At 49.3% G+C, this 26,419-nt stretch overlaps 1 protein-coding gene and 1 non-coding gene across 2 annotated transcripts in view; one reads left to right on the top strand and one right to left on the bottom strand.

The window, feature by feature from the left end:
* The window catches only part of VWA3A (von Willebrand factor A domain containing 3A), a 46,230-nt gene that overhangs the window by 1,281 nt on the left and 18,530 nt on the right, over positions 1–26,419 (bottom strand). Inside the window, exons 14-32 of the mRNA XM_060124320.1 lie at positions 25,406–25,486; positions 24,860–24,954; positions 23,281–23,400; positions 18,838–18,912; positions 18,496–18,640; positions 17,857–18,052; positions 15,420–15,490; positions 12,347–12,499; positions 10,503–10,593; positions 9,729–9,839; positions 9,080–9,177; positions 8,130–8,267; positions 7,095–7,203; positions 4,176–4,320; positions 3,563–3,707; positions 2,996–3,147; positions 1,940–2,063; positions 600–768; positions 417–482 (exon numbers count right to left, since the gene is read on the bottom strand). Of these exons, the coding sequence (XP_059980303.1) occupies positions 417–482; positions 600–768; positions 1,940–2,063; positions 2,996–3,147; positions 3,563–3,707; positions 4,176–4,320; positions 7,095–7,203; positions 8,130–8,267; positions 9,080–9,177; positions 9,729–9,839; positions 10,503–10,593; positions 12,347–12,499; positions 15,420–15,490; positions 17,857–18,052; positions 18,496–18,640; positions 18,838–18,912; positions 23,281–23,400; positions 24,860–24,954; positions 25,406–25,486 (2,284 nt within the window). The remainder of the gene's footprint in view (positions 1–416; positions 483–599; positions 769–1,939; positions 2,064–2,995; positions 3,148–3,562; positions 3,708–4,175; positions 4,321–7,094; positions 7,204–8,129; positions 8,268–9,079; positions 9,178–9,728; positions 9,840–10,502; positions 10,594–12,346; positions 12,500–15,419; positions 15,491–17,856; positions 18,053–18,495; positions 18,641–18,837; positions 18,913–23,280; positions 23,401–24,859; positions 24,955–25,405; positions 25,487–26,419) is intronic.
* On the top strand, positions 20,192–20,299 carry LOC132506592 (U6 spliceosomal RNA). The gene has a single exon (XR_009535910.1). It is a non-coding gene; the product is annotated as a U6 spliceosomal RNA (small nuclear RNA).

The raw sequence follows: 26,419 nt of genomic DNA, 5'->3' as shown, positions 1-26,419 counted from the left end.
CGCCGTGTCTTCATGGACGAGAAGCAGTCACCAGGCAGAGGGTGGCAGAAGGATGTTCCAAGCAGGGGGCTCAGTGCAGGACTTCCAGCAAGTGACAATCTTGTGACTGGAGTGTAGGGTGTGTTGGGGACAATGCGGGAACATCGGGGTGGACCCAGGGATAGAGAGCTTTCCTCTCTCGGCTTCCAGGGAGTCCTGGTGCCTGGAATCATGCTGATCTGTGGGTTACAGCTTTCTAGGGCACCTTTCCCTCTGGGCCAACATTTGCTGAGTGGTTCTTTGTAGGATGGCCTTTCTATTTAAAGGAATCATTGTTTCTGATCCTTGCCCATAGTCACTGCTGTCCACAAAATAGAGCATGCTGCCTGGTCCTTGACGGGCGCTCAAAAGTTGGTGAGTTCATCCCCTCCCCTTACCTGAGAACACTTTTCTAAAACGGAGCGACCTTCGGTTCTGTGTTGTTTTTCTTCTGGAGTTGGGACCTAGTGAACAGGAGATGAAGAAAGACGGACCCTCGATGCCCAAATTTCTGGGCCTGGCAGGGAGAAGCAGGGCAGGAGCTCTTGGAGCAAGGGTGTCATGACCGAGTGGGCACTGACCTGAGGGGGGCCCAGGGTCTGGGTGGGCTAGAGCCACGAGGCAGGTGGGAGGGGCTGCTTGAAGGGCACACCTGAAGGACTGGGCCTGCCAGAGGAAGCTTCTGGCCTTGGTGATCTCCTGGGCCAATCTCCTTAAATCATCTCCTTCAAATAGTGGCAGCATGGGGTCCTTGAAAAGGGGAAATGAGTATGAAATTAGATCCATTAAATGACTGGGTGGGACCTGAAAATCCAAAATCTCAGGAGAAAAGTTTTAGAGTGAACTCAAAGCAGCCTTCCTCCCAGTGCAGGAAATCTTGTGGGCCTCAGCTTGCATGTTTCCAGGGACAGGGAGCTCACCACCTGTCAAGGCAGTCATTCTGCAAAGAGGACACTTTGCAGTTAGATGTCTGAGAGTCAGTGTAGGAAGGGGATGGTGGAAACTAAAACGGTCTAAGGACTTCACTGAAGTCAACACAGCTCTGCCCAGTAGAACAGAAGTAGTATATACACTTTATCTCACTGTTAATCAGTAAAACCTATCCAGCCCCTTCTCTATTTCTTCTAGTAAAACAGCTCCACAGATATGCCTTTTTCTTATGTCAACTAATGAAATTCTAGAGCCTAGCCTTAAAAGTACAAGTTCTGGGGCTTCCCTGGTGGCGCAGTGGTTGAGAGTCTGCCTGCCGATGCAGGGGACGTGGGTTCGTGCCCCGGTCCGGGAAGATCCCACGTGCCGCGGAGCGGCTGGGCCCGTGAGCCGTGGCCGCCGAGCCTGCGCGTCCGGAGCCTGTGCTCCGCAACGGGAGAGGCCACAGCAGTGAGGGGCCCGCGTACCGCTAAAAGAAAAAAAACCTATGACTTTACTGTATTTATTTTTTAACAGATCATTTGAATATCTGCGCTTCAATGAATTTAAGGCGGGAAGACAGAAATATGCAGGAATTAAAGCACAGAACTTAGGAGCATGGGTGTCTGGGCTCTGGCTTTACCATTTACTCCGACTTTCGGTGTATTCCGAAACCTGGCTGAGCCTGTTCTTTCGTCTATTAAATGGGTATAATAATGGTTGGAAGGCTTAAAAGAGGTACTTTACATAATGCAACAAACCTGTAGCATGTAGGCAGTGCTCAGTGAATGTGAACTGTTCTACTATTAAATAATGCCCCTAACCCTGCTTCTTTCCCAACCTCGAGGGGAGGCAGCCTAAAAGGAGAGCAGCAGGGAAACACAACTTTTTTAGTCAATACTTTGTTTTACAAGAGGAGCAGAGATCTTATCAATCAGGAGGAAAAAGCCACGCCTGTTGACATTTTGTTGAGCTATTTCAACAGAACTCACCCAGTAGCTCCACAACCTACCCTTTCGTTGATGAAGCCCCTGGTCAGCAGGCCCTGCATTTTTAAGAGCGAGTCCTCACCGACAGGGCAGTGATAGCGGCCCCCAGTAAGAGAGGCCAGATCTCTCAAGAAGTTAACCGCTGTCCTGCGGGGAGGAACAGAGGGCTGGGGCCAGGCCCACCGAGGTCTCTGTGAGCCCCCAGCCCCTGGGGAAGTCACATGAGTGGGGTAAGCGGTCTTGGACCTCGAGGTCTGTGCCACTGAGACTGTGTCAGCATCACCAAGCCACCCTCCCAGCTGGTATTTGGGTGGCAGTGGCTACTGCTGTGTGAAGTGGATTCACCGTATGAGGGTCACCCTCAAAGCACGGGGCCCCATTCCTTAACTGGACATCTATCCAGTGCCTACTATGTGTCTGGCCTGGCAGGGACACAGTGTGACCTTTACGGAGCTCACGGTTTAGACAGAGAGATTAAACATGAATGTTCTGAAGGAGCTGAATCTCTCCTGTCTAACACATGTTCTTCTATAAAAATAACCATAGCGGGCTTCCCTGGTGGCGCAGTGGTTGGGAGTCTGCCTGCCGATGCAGGGGACACGGGTTCGTGCCCCGGTCCGGGAAGATCCCACATGCCGCGGAGCGGCTGGGCCCGTGAGCCATGGCCGCTGGGCCTGCGCGTCTGGAACCTGTGCTTCGCAACGGGAGAGGTCACAACAGTGAGAGGCCCGCGTACCGCAAAAAATATAAAAATTAAAAAAAAAAATAACCATAGCTACTTTAAACTTTTTCCCCCTAAATATTCACAAATGTGCCCCGAAGGAAGACGAAACGGGAGAACACAGTGTGTGACTGTGGGAATCGGTGCAAATCCATTTCCACGCTGGAGAAAGTCAGGATGCTGATGGGTGGGCAGGGACACAGAGGGGCTCTCTCCGGTGCAATGCCTGCCCAGGGCCTCCTAACTGCTCACACATGGGACTTGGGCCCAGGAGAGCGAGTCCCTGGATTAGGTGAGGATGAGCCTTGCCCCTCAGCCACGCGGCCGTGGGGAAGGGATACAGCTCCTGACCGCCCACCTGTCTGAGCAGTTCAGGGAGACGGTGTGCACTTTCACGTCTCTCTTCTCCGTGAGTCTTTGGACTTCACTGAGGATAAGGCTGCAGCTTGTGTCTGGCTTCCCGTCCGTCAGGAGGTACAGTCCTTCCACATCAGGAAGACTGAGAGCTTTCTGAGAGAGCATGTAGGTTGTCTGGCTCAGAAGAGGGGCCAACCGGGACTCAGAAACCACTGGCCTGCTGTCCCCAAGTCTGGTTGGATCTCACCAACTTGTCATTAAGACTGAGAGCCTCCTCTTTCAGCCTATGACAGACCAGGAAGCTGCTGAGGTTTAGGAGAAAGAGCTCAGCCCACTTCCTAGCTGGTTAACCCCAAGCAAGTCACTTAACCTCTCTGGGCCTCTGTGTCTTCATCTATAAAGTGAGAACAGCGAGAATCTCATCCTCACTGGGTTGCTGGGAAGATGAAATGATTTAACAGTAAATTCTAAAGCGCTCTTTGTAAACTGCAAAGCATGGCGCAATGTCAGGATAGGGGCGATGGTATTTCTGCTTTGCCACTGGGTCAGGCTTGGCGGTGGAACTTGCCAGCAATGCTTGCAAGACTGAGGTGCTCCCCTGAGCATGCAGGTTGGTCACCCACTTCATAGCCTCGTGACAGGCTGCGTCTGTGGTCCCCACCAGAGTGTCCTGCCACAGCTGTAGGCCCTCTGCAAAGCTGAGCAGGTTAAAACTGTGGAGAGCGGAGAAGAGGTGGGGGGCGGAGAGGAGGTGAAAGAGATTGGTTAGAACGCACCCGTCTATACTGACCTCAGGGGAAGTAACCTCCGTGAGGACTCACACCTATCCCTGAAGACCTACAGCAAGCCCTGAGCCCCCTGTGGACCACCTGAGGATGAGAACATACACAGTGAAGATTCTGGGTGCAGACAGAAATAGATTTAAATCCCACTTCAGCCACTTACTGGTTATGCAATCTTGGGCAAATGATTTAACCTCTCTAAGCCCTTGTTTCCTTTGCTGAAGAATGGGGATAATAATAAGACCGTTGTGCAGACTGAATGACATCACGCATGTAAAGCGCTTGGCACAGGGAAAGTGCTCTATAAGTGTTGAGGAGGGAGTGACCTTGGCCAGGGGAACCTCAGGAACTAACCCTTGGATCTCCTGACCCCCGCGCACCAGCACCCCTGCCTCTTACCTGTCACAGTGCTTCCGCAGCTGTTCCCAGACCAGCAGAGCGAGCTCTGTCTTCACCTGCTGCAGGTAGGGGCCCATGGATCCCGACGTGTCCAGCAGGATGCACACTTTGCTCTCCAAAATGGCCCCAAAGAGTCGGTGGCTTCCTGCTCGGAGGCGGGTGGAGGCAGAGGCAGGGGAGGAGTGAGGGTGGCTCTCCTCACTGCAGCTATAAAATCCAAGGTCTTGCCACACCCGTTGCCTGAGTGATCACGGATCAGATGTGAACCCACCGGGAGATGGCCTCTGTGGTGTTGCTAGAGGGGTCATTGTCCAAGGGCAGAGCCGGTGCATGGACTGGGCTTGCGGAGGTCGAGGTTTCAGCTGTGGCTTTGCCTCGGATGACTTGCCCAAATGATTATAACTTCCCTGGGCTTGAGTTTCCTCACCCCTAAAGTTAAGTGATTGGGTTAAGCGGTGTCACAGTATTGTTTGGGGCTGGAAATGATGTTACAGAGCATGGAGTCTGTAGATTGGCTGACAGAAATCAAGTGAGCGTGCACTGTGTGCCCGGCACTGAGCAAAGTGCAGTGGAGACGACAGAGTGTCCCTGCCCTCACGGAGCTGCCAGTGAGGCAGGGAAGACGGATGTTATACCAACAGCTACCACTCTGCTGAGGGTTATGACACAAAGTTAAGGAGTACATACTTGGGAGAATCTGAATTTGATGGATGTGGGGTGGGGAGCAGACAAGCTATGGCTGAAGGATGAGAGGGGGTGTGTGCGGGGAGAACAGACTGTGAAAGGCTCTGAGTGGGAGAGAGGAGCATGTCATGCTTGAGGGACAGAGAGAAAGCTGGAGAGGTTGTTAAAGGATTGGGATTTATCCCAAGGGGAAACAGAGAGGGCCAGTGACTTGCCCAAGGTCACACAGCCTGGCAGCGAAGCCGAGATTCACATCCAGGTCTTCTGATCCACACTTTAAGGCAACCGCTAACCCCAGCCCTTCTGGTGCCCCAAGGCTAAACGGAGGTAACACGGGGGAAGCCAAAGAGAAGAAGATGGCATGTACAGCATTCCCGAATCACACCTCAGACCTCACTGGAGGCAGGAGTAGAAAAAATGGAAAACTGCTGCAAAAAGGGTCCACTGGTCTCCAGGAAAAGGTAGCCTGAGCTGGCTGGACCCACTGCCCAGGAATCTTCCAGGACTCATCTGGGCTGTTCTCTGGCAATGCTCATGGCAACATGAGGACATGAGGGGAGCCATCCTGAGGTGTGTGGACGTTCCGCGGGGACAGCCAGCCAGCTGGTCGAGGGGCCTCCCACCACAGAAGGCCAGCTGATCCATCTTGGGAACCAGACAGCGGAAACACCCTGCAAGCCACCGAGCCCCGCCGTTATCGCCTCCCTAACTCTGCTTTTTTTGTCCGTCTCCATCATCACTACCCTTCCCAGCTATCCTAATCTTTCCCCTGGATTCCTACTAGGTTCCCCTGATTGCACTCTGTCCCCTCAGCAATTTATACTGCACGCAGCAACCAGAGGGATTGTTGCCGATGCTAACTTCATCACTTTCCCCTTATTTAAAACCTTTTAGTGGCTTCCCATTGCTCTTAGGATAAAGTCTGGGCCATGGCCTCATCTCCCTGGAGTGGTGGCACCCTTTAATCACAGCCACCCTGCTTCCTTCAGTCTTTGTACTCAGCCTCCTCCCCCGCTGAGCACCTCAGTCATGCCCTGAGAGTCTTCCCTCTCTTTCCTCAGGTGACATCTAGTCATTCTTCAGATCTCAGCTCAAATATCACCTCCTCGGGGAAGCCCTCCGTGATCTCTCTGTGCAGGACCCCTGTCCCTCTCTCACTGCACCATGCCTGTCTCCTCCTTACACTTGTCACCCTGCTCTTTGGGTAACAACTGTCTCCCCTAGACCATGAGCTCAGGGAACCTGTGAAGTGTTTCCCCTACCACCTCCCCAGCACGGAGCGGGAGAACAACACTTATTCGTTGAATAATGAATGAGTGGCTCAGCGCAGCATCCCCTGGGTACGTTCGGAGGCGTTAGATAGTGTTGGGTGTGTAGCTGTATGTGAGGTGGGGGCGCGACTCATACCACACAAGAAGCGGCTGCACGGCTGCCCTTCACACTCTCCCCGGCGGGAAGTGTGCGTTGGGAATACGCACACGACCTCGTTGCCCCGCCTCAGCCTCTGACCTGACAGCTGCACCCGAGCTTGCCGCCCGCTCCAGAGGCTTTGGAAAGCAGCAGTCAGCCCAAGGACTGTTTATACCAGGTTCTACTGCAGAGGACTGGACCTAATGAATTTGGGCAGGCACCTGAGTGGCCCACCCTGGGATCCTTCCTCTATCGTCCCAGGAACCCTCCAGGCCCCAAAGCCTGAACTGAGCCTCCGGTTCAGTCCTAGCTGTCTGCCCGGCCTTTTGGACTGGATGCTTCAGACCATCTCCTAATGCCCAGCCCAGCCTCCTCTGGGATGTGAGCCTGGCTGTCCTCAGCCAGCCCTGCCATTCACCTCTCCCAGAGGGGCCTTGGTGCTCTCTGCAAAGAAGAACAGGGGCATCTTCCCTGTCCGGAGCCCCTCCCATCTCTACCTTCATGGACTGGTTCTGTGGGGCCCAATCAATACTAAATTGAGGCTCCTGAGGGGCAGCAGCCCTTCAGTCACACCCAGGAGGCGAGGTGTGGGAGACGAGCCTGCAGAGCGGCCTGACCAGGCCTGGGTCTCCCTGCTGCTCTGGCTCGTGCTCCACCGCCCTGTCATCCAGCACCTTGCCTGACCTCTGAACCCAGAAGTCATGTTGCCCCTGGGTGACAGTCTGTGAGTGCCTAGCCTGGGAAGGACTGACCCTGGGGTCCCTGAGGTTGCCCTCCCGCTGCCCATCACGCTCGTCCGCCCTCCAGTATAGCAGGCAGGCTCACCAGACAGCAGCCACTGCAGCCTTTGGACATAGCGCCGCGTCACCTTCTCCAGGTGTGTGATGTACGCTTCGATTTCCCTGGGTGTACACTGAATGTGTCTCACCATCCCCTGGATTAAGGCAAGCAAAGGGAAATTCCAACCCCGTCAGCTATTTCTTCACCTCCCCATTACCCCCGAAAATAGTTTAGTCTACCGTGGTTCACAATTTTCAAAACATTGTTAAGCATACATTTTTGTCTGTTCGTTTAAAAGCTTTTCTCTTTTATTGAACTACCAAATGCACAGTTCTCGGAAGGTGTGTGGGAATTGGGATGACGATTTCTGTGGCAGATGTGGTCACTGTAATAAGAAAAAAACATAGTATCTCTAAATTTTAAATAGAAAACCCTTAATGGTAGGATGGGAGGTCGATGCATTTCAAACTAAGAGACGACCTCTGATGGAGGAGGGGGGCGGCATGATTAAACTCCCATAACATTTTTCTGGTGGCTAGTTTTAGCTTTATAGCTGACAATGTCATATCAGAGGGCAAGGAGAGAAAATGGGGTCTCTGTTTCAAAAGCACGATTAGATTTTCATTTTCTACTAAATGTACCTGTTCCAGTGTCAAAGCAATAAAAAAAATGACCTCAAAACGAGAAAATAGAGAACCCCCTCGCCTCCTGCCATAACCGCTGTTCCCGGCCATCCTGATGGGACCATCGTCAGTGTCAGGGTACAGAGCTCTTATTAGTGAGGATTCCAGCCACTGCCCTGCATTCTCGGCAGTTGTTTCTAATTCCCCCTCCATTGAGCCCCTCTAACCCTAGAGCATGGTCTCAAGCACTCTGAGGGGCTGACTTTTCTTCCAACAGGATTCTGCATCTCCTATTCCTTGAGCGCAGTCCCCCTTTGGGGGGTGGGGTTCTTAGAAGCAGGAATTGAAGCCAGGGGCATACATTCATGGGGAGTTTTCCCCAACACACTCAGCCATTTGTGCCTGAGAAGAGACAGGAGCTGGGAGGAAAAAAAAACCAACAGCAATCTTGACTTACGTTGATCTCTATGCTGGGGAAGATACTGCAGTATTTGGCTGACGCCGACGTCTGTGTTGACTTTTGATGAGTGCATTTGGGACCAAGGTATCTGGAGATCTCCATCTTCAGTTTTTTTAGTCCATAATTTGCTACCCACTTTAGAATAAAGGAAAGAACTATTATCTTGGGTAATTCAGGCTTAATGGAATGATTGACTCATCTTTTAAAACCTCATGTTTGAAATCTGTCTTGTATTTGAAATGTGGGGTTCCCAGGTCCTCACTGAGCCTTCATCACATTCAGATTCCTGCCCCTGTGCTGGGGAGAGATGCACAAGAAATACGGGGAACAGGGAACAAAATTTATTGAGCACTTACTACTCCCTAGTCTGGTGGATACTGTTGCCTCCCCAATTTCCATTTCAACCCTCTCCCATGAAATTTGAATGGGATTGTTCTAAAGTTTAGACTCTAAACCAATGAGGATAGTCTCAGGCTCCTTGTCGCAATGAGAGAGACAAGAATGGCTCGGTTTAAAGAAATCAGAGCATGGCATCCAGGGTCAGAACAAGCTCAGCCTTTTATTGACCGGTTGTGGGAAGAAGAGATGATCTATCTTCTGGATCTGCACAAGAAGGGGGATTTCTGCTGCTTGCGTCCGAAAGGATCTGACGCCACTAAGTACTTTACACAAAATATACTTCAATTAATCAGCAATCCTATTAGGTACAATTGTTTTCATTTTATAAAGGAAGACATTGAGACTGAATGACTTGCCCAAGGTCACCCAGCTAGGAAGTGGCAGACCCAGGTTCCCACGTAGCTCTATTGAATCCTTATCCTGACACTTTAAACAGTCATTCTAAGCAGGTTTGGCCTCAATTCCAAGTATACCCACCCTCTCAGAAATAATGGTTGGTGGAAGGAATTATTGCGTGGGGGCATGTGCTGGTGCAGACAGCATAATACCTCTAGGCTGGAGCAGACTGTATCCTTTCTGGGCAACTCAATAGAAAAGCTAGTCCTCCTTAGGGCTCTTCCTTGAGGGTACTGCCTGTACACGAAGCCTGGGAGAAACAGAGCAGGGTTACTTTGTGCAATTTTCTTACCCTAGCCTCCCTTTTCCATGTCAATTTCTCTGTCAATCAAGTCAGCTGTAACATTCCTTAGGTGCAATTTGCTGAGAGGTAGGAGGGAGGCTGTTGTGCTGATCTGGGGAAGCATGCTGGGATCTTCCTCCTCTACATGTCAATGGGTTGCTACCGGGACCTGTGCCATTTCACAGCAATCAATCCGGCTGACCTGGGAGGCTCATCTCCACTCCCTTCCCATCAGTCTGAGGACACTTCCCCTCATGCACAGAGCAGGAGCGCCGCGCCCAGGGACCTGGGGAGACGCCGGCAGCAATTCTTCCCACTCTCCTGCCTGTGTCAAGACTTTGCAAGCTCATGTCCCTGGGCTGGGAGATGTGAGTGGTTTGAGGATAGGCCTGCTTGGGGTGCACTGCTGCCCATGTCCCGGGACTGCGGGAGATTTCTCCTTTCCCTGGGGCCTGATCACCTTCCAGGTCCCACGGGGAAAGGGGGCTGTCCAGACATCTGTGCAGGCTCCAACTTACCCACATTATTCCCTGTCTCTGTATAGAAGAGCGAGAGAGAGGTCTCTGCGTCCCTTGATTTGGTCTTCCTCCTCCGAGCTGCAGTCCCTTCTTTCACTGGCTGGGCTGTAGCTAGAGGACATTTGGCCTGTCGGCTGGAGCAGCCTTGAGGGTTTATGTGGTGAAGCTGTGCAGCTTGGCTTAGAGACTAGTCAACTTCAGCTATGCTCTGCCCTTGCAATGGGGCTCCCAGGTGGATCTGAGGTCCTTTGGGTCCTCTGGCCTCCCCTGGATCAGTAAAGCCAGAGCTGCTGATATATACCAGGCTTGGTGCGAAGTGCTTCCCGTAGCCTGTCTTGTTTTATCCTCATAGTACCCCAGCTTACAGATGAGGTAAGTGGGACTCAGAGTCAGTAAGAAGCAGAGTAAAGATTCCGTCCAGGTCTTGCGGACTCCAGAACTCTGCTCTGAGCCGCTCTGCTATGTGTCTGACATTAGAAGACACATGGTCTTAGGTTCTATGAGCTGAGTACTTTCATAAAAATACTGGTGCCCTGTCATGACCGGCTGACACTGGACATTCTCCTTAGCCCCTCTGAGCCTGAATTTCTTCATCAGTGGAATGGAGGAACTAATAGATTCCCTGCCATACAGGACGGATTGCTATAAGCCTTAAATGGCACAATCTTAGCAGAAGGGCTGGCACACGATTGCCGATCACTTTAGTTACTGTCTTCACGAATCCATGCCTCAGCCGTGCTTGTCCACCCCTCCACCCCCGGGGCCGTGCCTTACCTGGGGGGATGCCCGCTTTGCCACTGAGTGGACTCCATAGCAGAGCTTTCAAGGGGGGACTCTTCTCTCTGTCAGGGTCATCTTTAATGCTCTAGAAAACAGCAGTCTTTTCCATCAGAGGTCTGTTCTCTGTGGGGGGCAGTACCCCAGTCATCCCAGCCTCAATCTGTCAAGTAGGAACCTTTGCATGGCGCGGCCTCAGGAAGTAGACTTCTCACACGCTCGCCCCATCTCCTGTTGCACATTCGGAGAGGACTCTGGGGTTTGAGGTGAAAAGGGTGTGTGTGTGTGTGAGTGGGAGTGTGTGTGAGTGTGCATGCGTGTGTGTGACTAAGTGTGTTTGCGTGTATGTGAGACAGTGTGTGTGCGTGTGTGAGTGTGCGTTGTGAAAGTGGGTGTGCGTTGTGTGTATGTGTGAGTGTGTGCATGGGTGTGCGTTATGTGTGTGAGTGTGAGAGTGCACGTGCGTGTGTGAGAGTGCGCGCGCGTGTGCGCGTGCATGTATATGTGAGTGTGTGGGGGAGTGTGACAGCGTGCATCCGTGTGTGAGTGTGCGTGCATGTGTGTGCGCGTGCGTGTGAGTGTGAGTGTGAGTGTGTGTGTTATGAGAGAGGGCCTGCTAGGACAACTGTGGGGATTTGCCTGAACTTTCTTCACCAGTTACCTGCCCCTCTTCCTACTGGACGGGGATTTCTGGGCCTCCAGCATGACAAGCTACCACTCAGGTAACTTCCATGCCCTATTGGGCACCTCGGTTTTAAGGAAGGGGTTCCTTCATTACCGGGTACAACCGGAACATGGTGATGGTTAAACAAAGTCACCCAGGGCCTGGACCAGCGGAGGAGACCTCTGGGTGGCGGCTGTGAAAAACGCCCAGAGCTGCCATCCCAGAGAGCCACCCGCCAGCAACCCAGCTTCCCACACCTGCATTTCAGGAGGCCTGCCAGAGGCCCTGGCGCAGCCCAAGCCCCCTCGTAACCAAGCCAGTTTGGGAACCACTGAAGGCCCAAGGCGGACTCCGAGACCGCGGGGTTTCACCTCAGAATCTGGGAAGACGGGAAGGCGTGATGTCTCTGGGCTGGCGCCCAAAACCTGGTGGAGTTCTGTACACGAGGGCAGTGCCCATGGGAACAGAACCGCTTGGAAGTGCTGACCGCAGGAAGGGAGCTAGCTGCGCACGGTTTGGGTGGATTTCTTCATTCTGAAAGTGTGCTGTGTTCACAAGGGCCTGTCAGTTGGTGAAATGCTGAAGCGCTCACAGATCTCACTGCCCTTCTGCTCACAAGTGCTGTGGAGTCTGGGGTGTCCCCCCAGGCACACCTCTAGAGGCCCCTTCTGATTGCCGAGGTGGGTATTTTATGCAGGTCTTGTTCCAAAGCCAGATTTGACAGGCTGTGAACGGGGATCAGCCCCGGGCAGGCCCAGGTCCACCCTCAGGCTCCTATCAGGCCCCCAAAAGCCTCGGGCAGCAGCAGAAAGGACCCATTAGATGCCCCAAGCCCCTAATTCCTTTGCCCCGAGAGACCCTCCCAGACAAGCCCTCTTGCCTTCCAACCAGCACGTGTAACGGAGGGTGCCGAGTCCACGGAGCCCTTGGAACCACAAAGCTGGGACAGCCAGGCAGAGCCAAAGGTGGGGTGGAGGGGTGGCCAGAGCTGAGAAGCAGGCCCCCCGGGGGTCCCCTCCCCCTGGAGGCCAGGACACTGACCACTGAGGACCCCGCTCCCACCTCTGCTGGCCCTGGGGTCTGGGGGCCTGGCCCAGGCCACTTCAAGATCTAGGAAAGACCAGGAGACAAGGCAGAAACAGAATCCCCTGTGTGTTATTGGGGAGGGGAGTCAAACCGTTCTGGCCACAGAGCGTGCTCTGGGCTTGGAGGGACAGAACTTCCCGGGCTGAGGTCTCAGCTTGAGCGTCGTCGGCTTTTCTCTCAGGAGGGCCACACTTTCCTGTTGTTTTCCGGACTGGTTCTTCAGAGACGACACGAGTAAGGCACACTGCAGGGGGACTGGGAGCGTCAGCAGCACCCGAGCCAGCGTGTCTCCACGCAGGGCACTGGCGCGCACACGCGCGCGCACACACACACACACACACAGCAGGAGGCGCTGGGGCCACTGGGGCCCCTGTACTCCTCTTTCTGTCCCTAGAGTGCTGCCTGGGGCCAAGAGCACTGTGGATCAGGCCTATTAATAATAAGTACCATGGGGCTTCCCTGGTGGCGCAGTGGTTGGGAGTCTGCCTGCCAATGCAGGGGACACGGGTTCGAGCCCTGGTCCGGGAAGATCCCACATGCCGTGGAGCAACTGGGCCCGTGTGCCACAGCTGCTGAGCCTGAGGGCCACAACTGCTGAGCCCGCGGGCCACAACTGCTGAGGCCCACGTGCCTGGAGCCCATGCTCTGCAACAAGAGAAGCCACCGCAATGAGAAGCCCGCGCACCGCAACGGAGAGTAGACCCCCGCTCGCTGCAACTAGAGAAAGCCCACGTGCAGCAGCGAAGACTCAATGCAGCCAAAATAATAATAATAATAAGTACCATGTATGGAGGGCCTGGGATGCATCAGGCACCGGGCTAGTTACTGCCTGGGGGTCTCAAACCTCCTTGCCAACAAGACATGCAACTACACTGGCAGGGCAAGGGCTATCCTATCCCCATTTTACAGGTAAGGAAACCAAAGCTTATGAATTTAAAGGATTTGTCCAAGGCCACACTGTGAGTAAGTAGAGGATCTTCCATCCAATCCCAGGCAGGTCTTGTTCCAAAGCCAGTGTTCTCTCCATATGTGGACCCAGCAGCCACATGTGGTGGTCAGCTCACCATGTGCCCAGGGCCGACCCTGGATGCGGGCAGATTAGTGGTGTGATACTTCGTTCCTTTGCCTATATATTTCTCAACTGCCTGCAAGATTCTTCAATAATTATTCTCGATCAAGGCACTAGAAGACACCACTCAAATGTAACTAACATCATAAGAAGGGTGGGTTAAACCATTAGTGCCCATTAACACCTTGTGAGTGAGTTTATCAGATGAGGGAGCAGGACTAATGTGCACCTGAGAAGCAGTTGAATAAAGCAGCAAAGAGGGACCCTTTCTGGGAGGACAGCTCAGGCACGTCTAGGGGAGCTGCAGGTTTGCCAATCTATGGCCCTGCCCTCCCAAGAGCTCACCATGTAGTTGGGGAGACGGGCAGTCCTGACAATGGTCGTATTTGAAATGTGAGTCACGTCCACCTACATGTCCTCTGTGCATCCTCATGGCTTGAGCTGCCCCACACCTCTATGTCCAGGCCTCATCTTTATCCACCTGCCTGAAGGATGCCCCCACTTGTTATCTCACAGGCCCCGCAAACTCACCTTTGTTCTAGGCCCACCCTCCCCGAATCCCCACCTGTTTTCTCTCTCTGGGTCCTGTCTACCAGGTCCTGCCGCAAGGAACTTGGGAGTCATCCTGGGATTTCTTTTTCTTCCTTGCCCCATTCACTCAATCAGCCACAAGTTTGGTCAATTCTTCCTTAAAGACATGTTCTCACATTTGTTCCCTTATTTCCATTCTCATTGCTCCCGACGCGATCTGGTCCCGCTCTCATCTCACCTTGAACTGCCCAACTCCCTCTCTGAGGAGGTAACATTTTAGTGAAACTTGAATCATAAGGAGCAATCCATGGATGACCTGGGAGGGGAACAGTTGGGGAAGGAAGTGGCAGGTACAAAGGCCTTGAGTTTAGGAATGAGACTGATGTGTTCAAGAACGTACGGGCCAGGACGTAGAGCACACGGACCTGAAACCAGTGACTTACAGGACACTCTCACATTTCATTGGAAGCCTTTGGGGTCTGTGGATCAGCACAAAGGTGGAAAGCTGATGTGGGATGAGTCGTGTCCCCCAAAAAGGCATGTTGAAGTTCCCCTGTACCCATAAACATGACGTTACTTGGAAACAGGGCCTTTGTAGATGTAATTAAGATGTAAGTTAATGAGGTTGTAGTGGGAGGGTGGGCCCTTAATCCAATACAACAGGTGTCCTTATAAGAGGAGAAGAGACACAGACACACACACGGAGGGAGGAGAGCCATGTGGAGATGGAAGCAGAGGTTGGGGTTCTGCTGCCACAAGCCAAGGACAGGCAAGGATTGCTGTTGCCAAGGACTCCCTCCTTGACCAAACTTTCGTCATGTTCCTCTGAGCCCTCTTCTTGACTGGGCTTTGACTTTGGTCTGCTGAACCCAGTTTTAGCAAAGAATCCTGTTGAGCCTGTTTAGCAAGAATCCGCCTACCCTCGATATCTGGTCAACTTCATCTTAGTAATTTTCCATCCACTGACCCGCTCACTCTGCTCATTGGCTATAAATGCCCAGCTATCTTTGCTGTATAATCGGAGTTGAGTTCAATCTCTCTCCCCTATTGCAGTCGTCTTGAATAATGTCTTCCTTGCCATTTTTTTTTTTTTTTCTGCAGTATGCGGGCCTCTCACTGCTGTGGCCTCTCCCGTGGCAGAGCACAGGCTCCGGACGCACAGGCTCAGCGGCCATGGCTCACGGGCCTAGCCGCTCCGCGGCATGTGGGATCTTCCCGGACCAGGACTCGAACCCGTGTCCCCTACATTGGCAGGTGGACTCTCAACCACTGCACCACCAGGGAAGCCCTTCCTTGCCATTTTTAACAAGCGTCCAGGGCAATTTCATTTTCTTTAACAGCCACCATCACCAGAAGCTAGGAAGAGGTAAAGAGGGATTCTACCCAGAGCCTTCGGTGGGGACATGGCCCTCTTGATACCTTGATTTCAGACTCTAGCCTCTGGGACTGTGCGGGAATAAATGTCTGTTGTTTTAAGCCACCCAGTTTGTGGTACTTCATATGGCAGCCCCAGGACCCTAACACAGAAGCCAGCGCAGTCATTTGCCCCACACCTAAGGCATACCTTTTGGGAGTAGTTGAGAGCCTTTTCCATCTCAGACGTGATGGCACTGATATCATCGCTTTCGTAAATACCTGGAAACAAAGCAAACAAAGTCATGATCGATCGTGGGGAAGGGATGGAGATCCTGGCAAGTGTCCACATCTGTAAACACGTGGGCCATGTGGAGGTGACCTCAGCCTAAGGGGCAGGGTGGGGTCTTAATGGGCTTAGCTGACTAGCCACCCCCCATACTTTCTGGTGGTAAAGGGGATGGATGGGTATAGTGAGGATACCAAGAGCGGGGCTGGCCTTGGGACCCAGCACCCTGGCACCCAGCCAAGAGCTCTCACCCACAGGAAGCGTAGGTCAGGGGAAAGGTCCTGCTCCTCCAGTGAATAAAAAGATCCACCTTGGGGTTAATTAAAGTAGCTAATGTCTGTAGTGAATAATGTCTGTAGTAATATCTCAAATATGACTCATTTGAGAGGGACTAGAGTATAATGACTAACAAGACAGACTCTGGGTTCAAATCCTGGTTCTACTACTTACTACATCTATGCTTTGGGTTCTGTGTCTCAGCTTCCCTATCTGTAAAATGGGGATAATAGTAATAACACACTTCATAGGGTTATTGTGAGGAACGAATCACAACATATGTAAAACACTTAAAACCGTGTCTGGCATATAATAGCTAGTCTATAAATGTCTGCTATTATTAATAATAATCAACAATAATAACTTAAATGTATATGCCTAGCACTTTTCATGAGTTCCACCCCTGGCTATGCCACTAATTTTGTAATCACAGGCACCTCATGTTCTTGGGAGTCATTTCTTCATCCATAAATCAGAGAGGTCAGAATGCACTAGCATGTCCCAAGCTTCAGTCCCTCCTGAATCACGTCACAATTTTGCCTTGTCTGCACATCATCTAAACCATAATTTACTTAACATATATTTTTAATCAATTCACTTTCATTTACTTAAAAGTACACACATATACAAAATTGAGCTATAATTGACATATAACACTATATTACTTTCAGGTGTACAACATAATGATTTGATATTTGTGTATATTGTGAAATGATCACCATAAAAGTCTGGTTAACATCCTTTAAAAGCGTATTTTAAAGAGAAAATTTATGTCACTGCTGACAATGAATGCTAGCATTTTTTAAATGAAATATTAAAACAATCATATAATCATTTAGGGGAGGGAAAAAAATTTTCCTCTACCCTCCTAGATTCGCCAGCTGGGGCCTTGGAAATCCAACTGACAAAAGACAGATTAACAAGAGAAAAATAGAGTTTATTAATGCATGTGGTGTGCATACATGGAGGAGAAACTCAGCGATGAGTTACTCAGAGGAACTGGTTGGAACTTGGGGCTTCTGTAGCATCTTAACGAAGAACAATAGAAATGACAAGACAAAGGAAATGGGGTTTGGCTTTGAGGGCCGGCAAACTGTGGGAAGGTAAATATTTGGGGGGAACTAATGGAAGACAAGGGTTTTTTAGGTGAGGGTTGTTACGTAGATTCCTCTTGGTGCTGTGAAGAGCCCAGAGCCGCCAACCAGAGCTTAAGAGTCTAAGATTCACCCTTCTCCTCCTGGCGCAGAAGCAGGACATAGAAATTTATGTCCTGCTTTTAGGCAAATGGGGGAAGGGGGAGCAGAGAGGTTTTGTGGCATCTGCTGTTTCTTAATTGTCTTCAGCTCAAAATAATCCTTATGCCAAAGTGGCACATATTGAGGTGGCATATTCTGATCTCCTAAGCTATGACCAAAAATTGTTGCTTTGTGTTCCGTGTACAACTATCTTGCCAACCACCTGCTGTGAACGTATCACCTTTTGAGAAACGCTAAACTAAGGGACCTTTAGGGCCCCTTCCAGCCCCGACATTCTAAAATATATATATATATATATATATATATATATATATAATTTTTTTTTTTTTTCTGGTATGCGGGCCTCTCACTGTTGTGGCCTCTCCCATTGCAGAGCACAGGCTCCGGACGCACAGGCTCAGCGGCCATGGCTCACGGGCCCAGCCGCTCCGCGGCATGTGGGATCCTCCCGGACCGGGGCACGAACCCGTGTCCCCTGCATCGGCAGGCGGACTCTCAGCCACTGCGCCACCAGGGAAGCCCTAAAATATTTTTAAGTAGTTTTACTTTTTTTCTTTTTCACTTTAAAACAATTATGGGAAGATATACATAACATGAAATGTACCACTGTAACCATTTTTAAGTGTACAGTTCGGCAACATTAAGTATATTTACACTTCCTTGCAGCCATCGCCACCATCCATCTCCAGAACAGTAATTTTACATTTGCAAATGTGATTTTCACATACCGCTTTCCTGGAATATGTCTATAGCATAGGGAGCTATATTGGCACTGAGACAACTGTCTGGAAAGAAAGATGTGGAGAGTGCAGCCAACTCTTACGCACCTGTGTCTCCAAACCAGTGGAAGCGGCCCCCAGCAGCCCGGGTGAACTCCCGGTAGGCGGCGGCCGTGTCACTGCGGCTGGCATAGCAGGCAGGGGGCGTGGTGTCCATCTGTGACTCGCCCACGTAGAAGAGACACACGTTCAGCTGTAAGTCACAGCCCACACGGGCCTCGGCCACGTAGGCGCTGAGCATGGCCTGTGCGGAGACAGGGAGGAGGGGCCCACAGCTGAGGGCTCTCCAAGCCGCTGATCTCGGGTTAATTCAGCCTAATTGCTTTCTTGAGGACCTACTGTGTACCTGGTCTAGTAAGTATGTGGCACTGAGGATGGAAAGGTGAAAGAGCCTGGGTCACCATTTCTCTTACTATCTTAATAGGGCCTGGCCGGGGATCTGGGCGTGAGATCCTAGACCAGCATCCTCGACGTCCCGTGGAAGCTTGTTAGAGATGCAGACTCTCAGGCCCCTTCGGAACCAGGTCTAACAACATCTGCATTTGAACAACATCTCCAGGTGATTCTTTGGCATGATAAAGTCCAGACTGGAAAAATCATGCTGGAGAAACCAGTTGCTAGGCGTCCACCTAGCGGAAGATGTGGGGTCGCGAAGGATAAGGGATGCCCAGGACGTGGCCTACCCACCATGTCCTGGTCAGGGATGCCCCCGGTGAAGAGGTAGATGCCCTGTGATTGCTGTTTGTCTTTGTCCTTGAAGTCCACTTCCACAGCCTTCCGCAGGGCGCTGAGGACGTTCCTGCTGCCTTGACACTGCAGGCTCAGGACCCACCTGGGGGGCGGGGAGGGCCATGCTGAGAGGGAGGGCCATGCTGAGGGGGAGGGCGGGGAATGGAAGGTGCTTGTTTCCTGATTTATGCCTGAGTCCCTCGGATGGCAAAGATTCTAGAGAGAGCTACTTTCTGGGGGAGGGGGCCCAGAAAATAATAGCACAGGGGAGGCTGACGTCAGACCCAGCAGGTCACCTACCGCCAGGCGCTTTGTAAGTTGCTATGGCTCGCGGCAACCATCTCGGGCCTCCAGCTTTCAATGGTGCTTCCAAACCTTGGAAAAAAGGAAAGAGGGCTTGTTCTTAGGGGGGAAATCCATGCCCCAGCTCTTTGGGCTCCCCAGGATTTTAAGGGGGCAAGATTTTTATTACACCCCCAAAATTTTAGGATGCCACTGGCCTGGGCCAGCCACAAGATCTCCTTGCTGGTCATGACACGTCTCAGCACATTCACGGTGGGAGCAGAGCTGTGCCCTCAGTGGAGACACAGTCAGCACCAGTTTGGCCAGACTTCCCTCCTGAATAAGGGTCACTCCCTTCTCTGTGTGAGCTTCCTCACCCCCAGGGAAGAAGTCGTTTCTCCCTTTTTAGCTCTGATTCATCCTCACAACACATTTTTCACTCTCCATCTGCACTATAGCTTTTCTTTTGTATATGTATCAGCTCATTTTCCCTATAAGACAGAACTTACATCTTTGAGAAGAGGATTTATCCCCTTTATCAAGGAAAAGATGTCCCCTCTCTGGTTCAAGAGCGATTCCTCCACCTGGGCTATTGACTTCACCACGACCAATCTCTTCTGAGACCTTGTCCCACAGTGACCTCTCTCCCACACACATGCCCAGCGTCTACTTCCGTCTTCCCCATCGCCTCTCTTAAATATATCTTCTTCGTCTACCAGCTACTTCTCTCTCTTTCCTCTTCCCCCTCACAGACATGCTCCCTAGAAAAACAGTGTTACCACGTCCTCCTCATCTTCTGCTTCTCAACCCCCTGCAGTTAAGCTTCCTCCCCAGTTCTCTGATAAATATTAACAAGGACCTCCTTTCCCCCTCCCATGGAAATATCTCTATTTCAGTTGGATAAAAATTCTAACAATATACAAAGAGTGAAAATTCCTCCAATTTTATCCCCCCCCCCAATTTCTGTTAACTCTTTGTTCTATATTCTTTCGGATTTAAAAAAAAAAATGTGTAGGACTTCCCTGGTGGTCCAGCGGCTAAGACTCCATGCTCCCAATGCAGGGGGCCCGGGTTCGATCCCTGGTCAGGGAACTAGATCCTGCGTGCCACAACTAAAAGATCCCGTGGGCTGCAACTAAGAGCCGGCGCAGACAAATACATATTTTTTAATGTATTTAAAATGTATTTAAAATAAATACATATTTTTAAAATATGCATAGTTGCATAGTCTATTCTATTCAATAGAATAGAATTCTATTGTCAGGATTATTTTACCAATTTCCTCTTGCTTTTTTCCAGGTTTGCCAACCATTAGAACTCTGCACTGAAAGGCTTAATCGAAGGAACAAAGAACATACACTTAAAAGATTTAGTGCTTGCTTCAGCAGCACATATACTAAAATTGGAACGATACCAAGAAGATTAGGATGGTCCCTGCGCAAGGTTGACACGCAATAAATTAGTAGGAGTTTGCGATTAACACATACACACTACTATATATAAAATAGATAATCAACAAGGACTTACTGTCTAGCATGGGGAACTATACTCAATATTTTGTAATAACCTATAAGAGAAAAGAATCTGAAAAAGAATATATATATACATATATATATACGAAACTGAATCACTTTGCTCTACACCTGAAACTAACACAACATTGTAAATCAACTATACTGGAATAAAAACATTTAATACAAGGGCTATACCAATTTACACTTCCACCAATACTTTCCAAGAGTGCCCTTTTCACCAGATTATCATCAGCACTGGGTATTATCAATCTTTTAAATACTTGCCAAAATGAATTGCAGAAACATTATATCTCATTGTTTTCCTATCAGGGAGCGCTACTGCCAGATTCAGTGGATTCCTGCATTCTTCCCCTTCCTTCTTTGCTTCTGCAGGCTCTAACTCTGTTTTTTTTCCCTTGGGAAAGCGTAAACACCTTTCTCTCCTGGTTTTCCTCCTGGCTTTCTAGCTGTTCCTCTCTTGTTTCTTTGGCGGTTCCCTGTCTCTGCCCACACTCCAAATGGCAGTTCTTCCCAAGTTCTGTCCTTGGTTGTCATCTCTCCCGCTTCACGTCTCCACAGGTGTAATTCTTGCCCTCCCATGTCTTCAACCAAAATGCTGATGGCTCGCAAACCCGTACTTCTTGGCTAGAGCTCCTAACAGGAGAATCCCCAGACTCCTGAGGACCTCAAACTCTATATGCTTATCTTCCAAGCTCTGCTCCACCTGGCACATCCTCTCCTCACCATTCCCTCATCCCCTACAGCCAAACAGTGACTGCATTCTGTAGATTCTAACTCCCCCGCACCCCTCACAGGTCTCCCCGTCTTTCATTCCCGCTGCCTTGGCTCAAGCCCCCTCTACCCCTGCAGTGGTCTAACTGGTCTCCCCACCAGTATCGCATCCTTTCAGTCCATCCTTCCCCTGGTAGCTCGAGCGTTTCAAGATTATTACTCTTGCTTAAAATCCTTCAATACCTATACGTCCTAGAGTATAAAAACTCCTATATAAAGCCTCTATCCCCTGGTGTTTTATTTTGTTTTCTGGTCATGCCCAGTCTCTCCCTCTCACCCCTTACTCACACTGAACTATTCACACTGACAGTTCCCAGGGTTCTGTAGTACGTCCATCACACCCCTGTGCCTCTGCTTATGCTGTTCCCTACACCTAGAACGCCCTTTCTCCCCATTTCCTCCATCACTCCCATGCGCTAGGCAAACACTTACTCATTTGTCAAGATTCAGCTAAAGGGTCACTTCCTCTGTGAAGATTTCCTGACCTTACTCTACCCAGGTGGAATAGACTGACCCTGCCTTTGAGCCCTCAAAGTCCCATATCCTCCCTTTTACTTATTTCTTCAGAAAACATTTAATAGCACTTATATTTTGACACACCTGTCTCCTACTACTAGGCCATAAATTCCTTGAGGATAGGTATTGTGTGTTTTAACTTCTGTATCCCTAATGCCTGGCATAGTGACGGTGCATGGCAGGCTTTCAATAAAAGATCGTTGAATGAATGAATGGATGGATGGATGAATGAATGAAAATATTGTCCAAAATGCTTCTCTAAGCATTTTTTCTGTAGAATTTATTAGGGAAAGATTAGACCCTGGTACAGTTTAATATATAATATTAACTGCTGACTTATTAGGTTTAGAACACTTCCTATTTCATGTGAAGTTGTATAAAAAATATATATTTATATATATTTTTATATGTATAAAAATATACATAAATATTTTATATGTATAATATATATTTACATATATATTTATAAAATAAATAAATACATAAATATATAAAAATATATATCCCTGGCGCAGTGGTTAAGAATCTCCCTGCCAATGAAGGGGCACAGGAAGATCCCACGTGCTGCGGAGCAACTAAGCCTGTGCACCACAACTACTGAGCCTGCCCTCTAGAGCCCATGAGCCACAACTACTGAGCCTGCGTGCCTAGAGCCTGTGCTCCGCAACAAAAGAAGCCACTGCAATGAGAAGCCCGCACATGGCAATGAAGAGTAGCCCCTGCTTGCCGCAACTAGAGAAAGCCCACACGTCACAACTAAAGAAAGCCCGCACGCAGCAACGAAGACCCAATGCAGCCAAAAATAAAATTAATTAATTAAAAAATGTATATATATAACTATACATATATTTAAATTATATATAATTATAGATTAAAAATATAAGTAACTATGTAGACAGAAGTATAACAAATATATATAGTATTATATATAGTCATATATAATTTAAATGTATATGTAGTTAAACACTTGTTATATATTGAATATTTACATTTTAAATTTAAGTTTATTTATATTTAAAATTTATATATAAAATATATAATTTAAATATATAGTTATATAGTTTTAATTTATACTATATATACTTATATATAATTTAAATATATAGTTTTATATATAATTAAATCATATAGCTTTATATATAATTTAATTCTATATAGCTATATATAATACACAACATATAACGATATACAAAAATTATATTGATATATCTATGTATAATTAAAATTTATAATTGGAATTCTGAATGCTTGAAATACTGTGGCTTGCTAGAACTGAGCTAGGAGCCAAGCCTGGGGGCCCTTCTTTTTCTCTTTTGTGTTTATCAGCTTGGTAGCCAAATGGGGCAATGGGCTGAGTTACTTTATCCTGGCTGATCAAGCAATGTGTTTTGGGTCCGCTTATCACCTTCGCCCCAGTGGGACTGTCCTGCAACCATTTAATTATTCAATGCCCCAAACAAGATCATTCAAATCAGATAAACTGACGGCCCTCCTAGGATGCTGGGTGCCCATACATCTGTTGTCCTGCCAGGAGCCTCAGCCCAGGGATGGCATCCGAGTGCACACGCCCTCCCCACCACGGGAAGCGGGAAGCAGGAAGCGGGAAGCAGGAAGCGGGAAGCAGGAAGCGGGAGCGTACGCGATGATGTTGAAGCAGTCCTTGTTGGATAGCTGCTCCTCCAGCAGAAGTCTCAGGGAGTGCTGGATATGAATAATGTACATGGAATTGGTCACAGAGATATCGAGCAGTATAACCACCCTAAAAAGAAACACAAGCTTTAAGAGGAGAACCGAACCTCTCAGATAATGTTTATTTTGTTCCATTTTACTATTTAACGTTTTTTCCAGGGGAGTTCTGCATGCCAAATTCATAGCTGGCCAAATCTCCATGGTCTGAAGTCAACACAGGCGGGTTTACAACAGTAGAACCTTCTCTCCAGGAGGGTCTATCATGGTATAAAGCCTCGTGGTAGCGATGGTTTAAGGGCAGGGCTGCATATAATGATTTCGTACATTTCCTTGTTTTAAATTACTAGTATTCAATATTATTATAGGTTGGGGTCTATGAAGGGAAAACAGAAACAAACTAAGCAAGTTAGATGGGGAATTAGGCGTAACTGGGGCCTCTGGGGAAATGTATCATTATTTTCTCTCTCTGTTTTAAGATCTCTAGTGCTATTCAGCCTTCTCCTTTTATTACTTCAAATCTTATAGTCCCATCTCCTCCCCCCCATTCTCATTTTGAGACAGCTATGGACAGCAAAAGAAAATCCACTGGATAGAGAGTCGGAAGGCCTTGGTTCAAGTCCCACTTCCTGTGTGGCCTTAGGCAAGTCGCAATACCTCTCTGATCCTTGGCATATTTAACTATAAACTATTTATAATGAGACTTCATAGGGTTGCTTTGAGAAGTAAATGATATAATAGATGAATAGTATTACAAAGCATAATACCTGGTAGGTGGTAAGGCATCAAGTAAGGTATGGAAGCGATAATGATATTTTGGATACCTATTGTTTCTCCCTACTCAGCATCCGTTACCTCTTCTCACAGCAGCATCTTGATTTTTGGGGGGCGAGGAGGGGGAATACCTCTGTCTCTAACAGTCCATTTGAGTTGAGTAGAGCTGACGCCAGCCCAAGCTTTAAGAGTGGACATTTGACCCCAGGCAATCAGAACATCAAACCCTCTTGGCCCTAGTGAATAGCTCAAGGATGGACCCTTGCCCCCAGCCCTGGGAGTGCTAAACTGGAAGGAAGGAAGTTGGGAGCTTTGGGCGGCTATCTCGCCACCTGGAGGGGAAAGCCAGCCTGAAAACAAAGCGAACAGAGAGGAAAACAGAGCTGAGGGATGGAGAGAGATTCCTGACATGCATGAACCTCTGGATCAAGCCATGTCTGAAGACAGCTATCAAATCTAGTCTAGAATTTTCAGTTACCTTAACCAGACTTCCCTGATTTGTTTAAGTCAATTTGCACTTAGTTTCTGTTGCTTTTTAACAGAAAGATTCCTGAGTGACATTGTTGGTATTGAGTGATGCTTGTTGATGTTGGGGATGATGGTGGTGACTTTTCCCTCCAGGGGTTCTGCTGAGTGATTACTGATCCTTAATCTAAATGATGGCTTCTGATGCTACCAACAGGGAATTCATGAGTTGCTTGAGTGCTGTGTCACACATGACACCCATGAAGGACAAGAACACTACTGGGGGAAGGTACCTTTTTTCGCAGACGGTGCCCCAGATTCTTCTGCTGGCCAAGGAGAGCCACTCGATCCGTCTCTCATACATCCGCATAGCTCTGCTGAGCTGCTTCTGCAAACTCATGCGCCACACACAGTGAGCGACTGCGCAGAGCATGGCCGATTAAGGGGTCTGGGGGGAAGGGGGTGTACCCCACTTGGTTTCTGGGAACGGTGTGTCAAGGCCATGGGTATCCAGGCAGTACAGACATTCCGTTAAAGCATGGACGAGTCTGCCACAGGATCAGGAAGGGAAGAGTCAAAGTATTTCATTGCCTCAGATGGGGAGGAGGTAAATGTTGACCCAAAGGATCAGAGGCTTTTTTTTTTTTTTTTTTTTGGATCAGAGGCTTTTGATCCAGGTCCCTGCCTGGGGAGGAGGTGGAGAAAGTCCCACAGGGGCCTGTGGGTGGAGTACAGTCTCTGTTTATAAGAGGGAGTTCAGTCAGTGGCTTGGTGCCTCCACATTCCACCCATCTCCCTCCCCGCACCCCATATTCTGACTAATGGGACCCACCACTGACCTGGTACTCATACAGGAAGGGCAGGTCCACGTGAATATTCTTCATTGTCCCATCATGCCATTCAAACTGTACCATTGCCTTCTGCACTCAGGTGTGGCCAGGAGGGGAGCAGGTGAACAGAAGCACAGGTGGGGAAGGATTTTAAGTGTAAATTGGCCACTGGGCTCTCCAAGTGAGATGCAAGAGAGGGAAATGGGCTCTTAGCACATCTGGGGTTGGATTCTTCCCCACACAGCAGGCCATTGCCTTGTCTGGAGCTGGCAGCAGAGGGCCTTCGGGATGCAGTCCCCTGAATGAACTGTGCCTGACAGCAAGCCAGCTCCCTTCTCAGGAGGCTCTTCTGAAATCAGAGTCTTTACTACAAGATATGGTTGGAGGTTTGGTAATAGCAGAGTTGGAGACCTTAAAACTTACTAGCCATGAGTTCTTAGGTTTGGGAACCCAGATGGGCCTTCATGGACACTTTGAAAATCAAATTTGTTCACTTTGTTCTTTCATCCTCCACCAAGTTGTCATATCTCTACCTATCACTCCTTCCACCTAGTCATCCATCCATGGGCTGCCAGAACTCTACATGCCCACACTCTCTCTTTCCTTTCATTCTTCTGCCTTTCCACTGATCGTTCTTTTCCTTCCTTTTCTTTTTCTTTTTTTTGACCACACGGTGCGGCATGTGGGATCCTAGTTCCCCAACCAGGGATCGAACCCATGTCCCCTGCAGTGGGAGCGCAGAGTCTCAACCACTGGACCACCAGGGAAGTTCCTCCACTGATCTTTCTATTTGCCCATTACCATTATACCGTCCTTCCATTTTTCCATCCTTCCACCCTTCCTTTAATCTTTACTTTCATTCTTTCGTCTTTTTAAAAAAATATTTATTTATTTATTTAATGTATTTATTTGGCTGTGCCCGGGTCTTAGTTGCAGCACATGCGACCTTTGTTTCCATGTGAGGGATCTTGGTTGTGGCATGAGGGATCTAGTTCCCTGACCAGGGATCAAACCCGGGCCCCC

This window comes from Lagenorhynchus albirostris, chromosome 15 (genome assembly GCF_949774975.1).
Source record: "Lagenorhynchus albirostris chromosome 15, mLagAlb1.1, whole genome shotgun sequence".
Taxonomy (NCBI): Eukaryota; Metazoa; Chordata; class Mammalia; order Artiodactyla; family Delphinidae; genus Lagenorhynchus; species Lagenorhynchus albirostris.
Note: the sequence above shows the minus strand (reverse complement) of the source record. Positions and strands in the feature narration are given on the sequence as shown.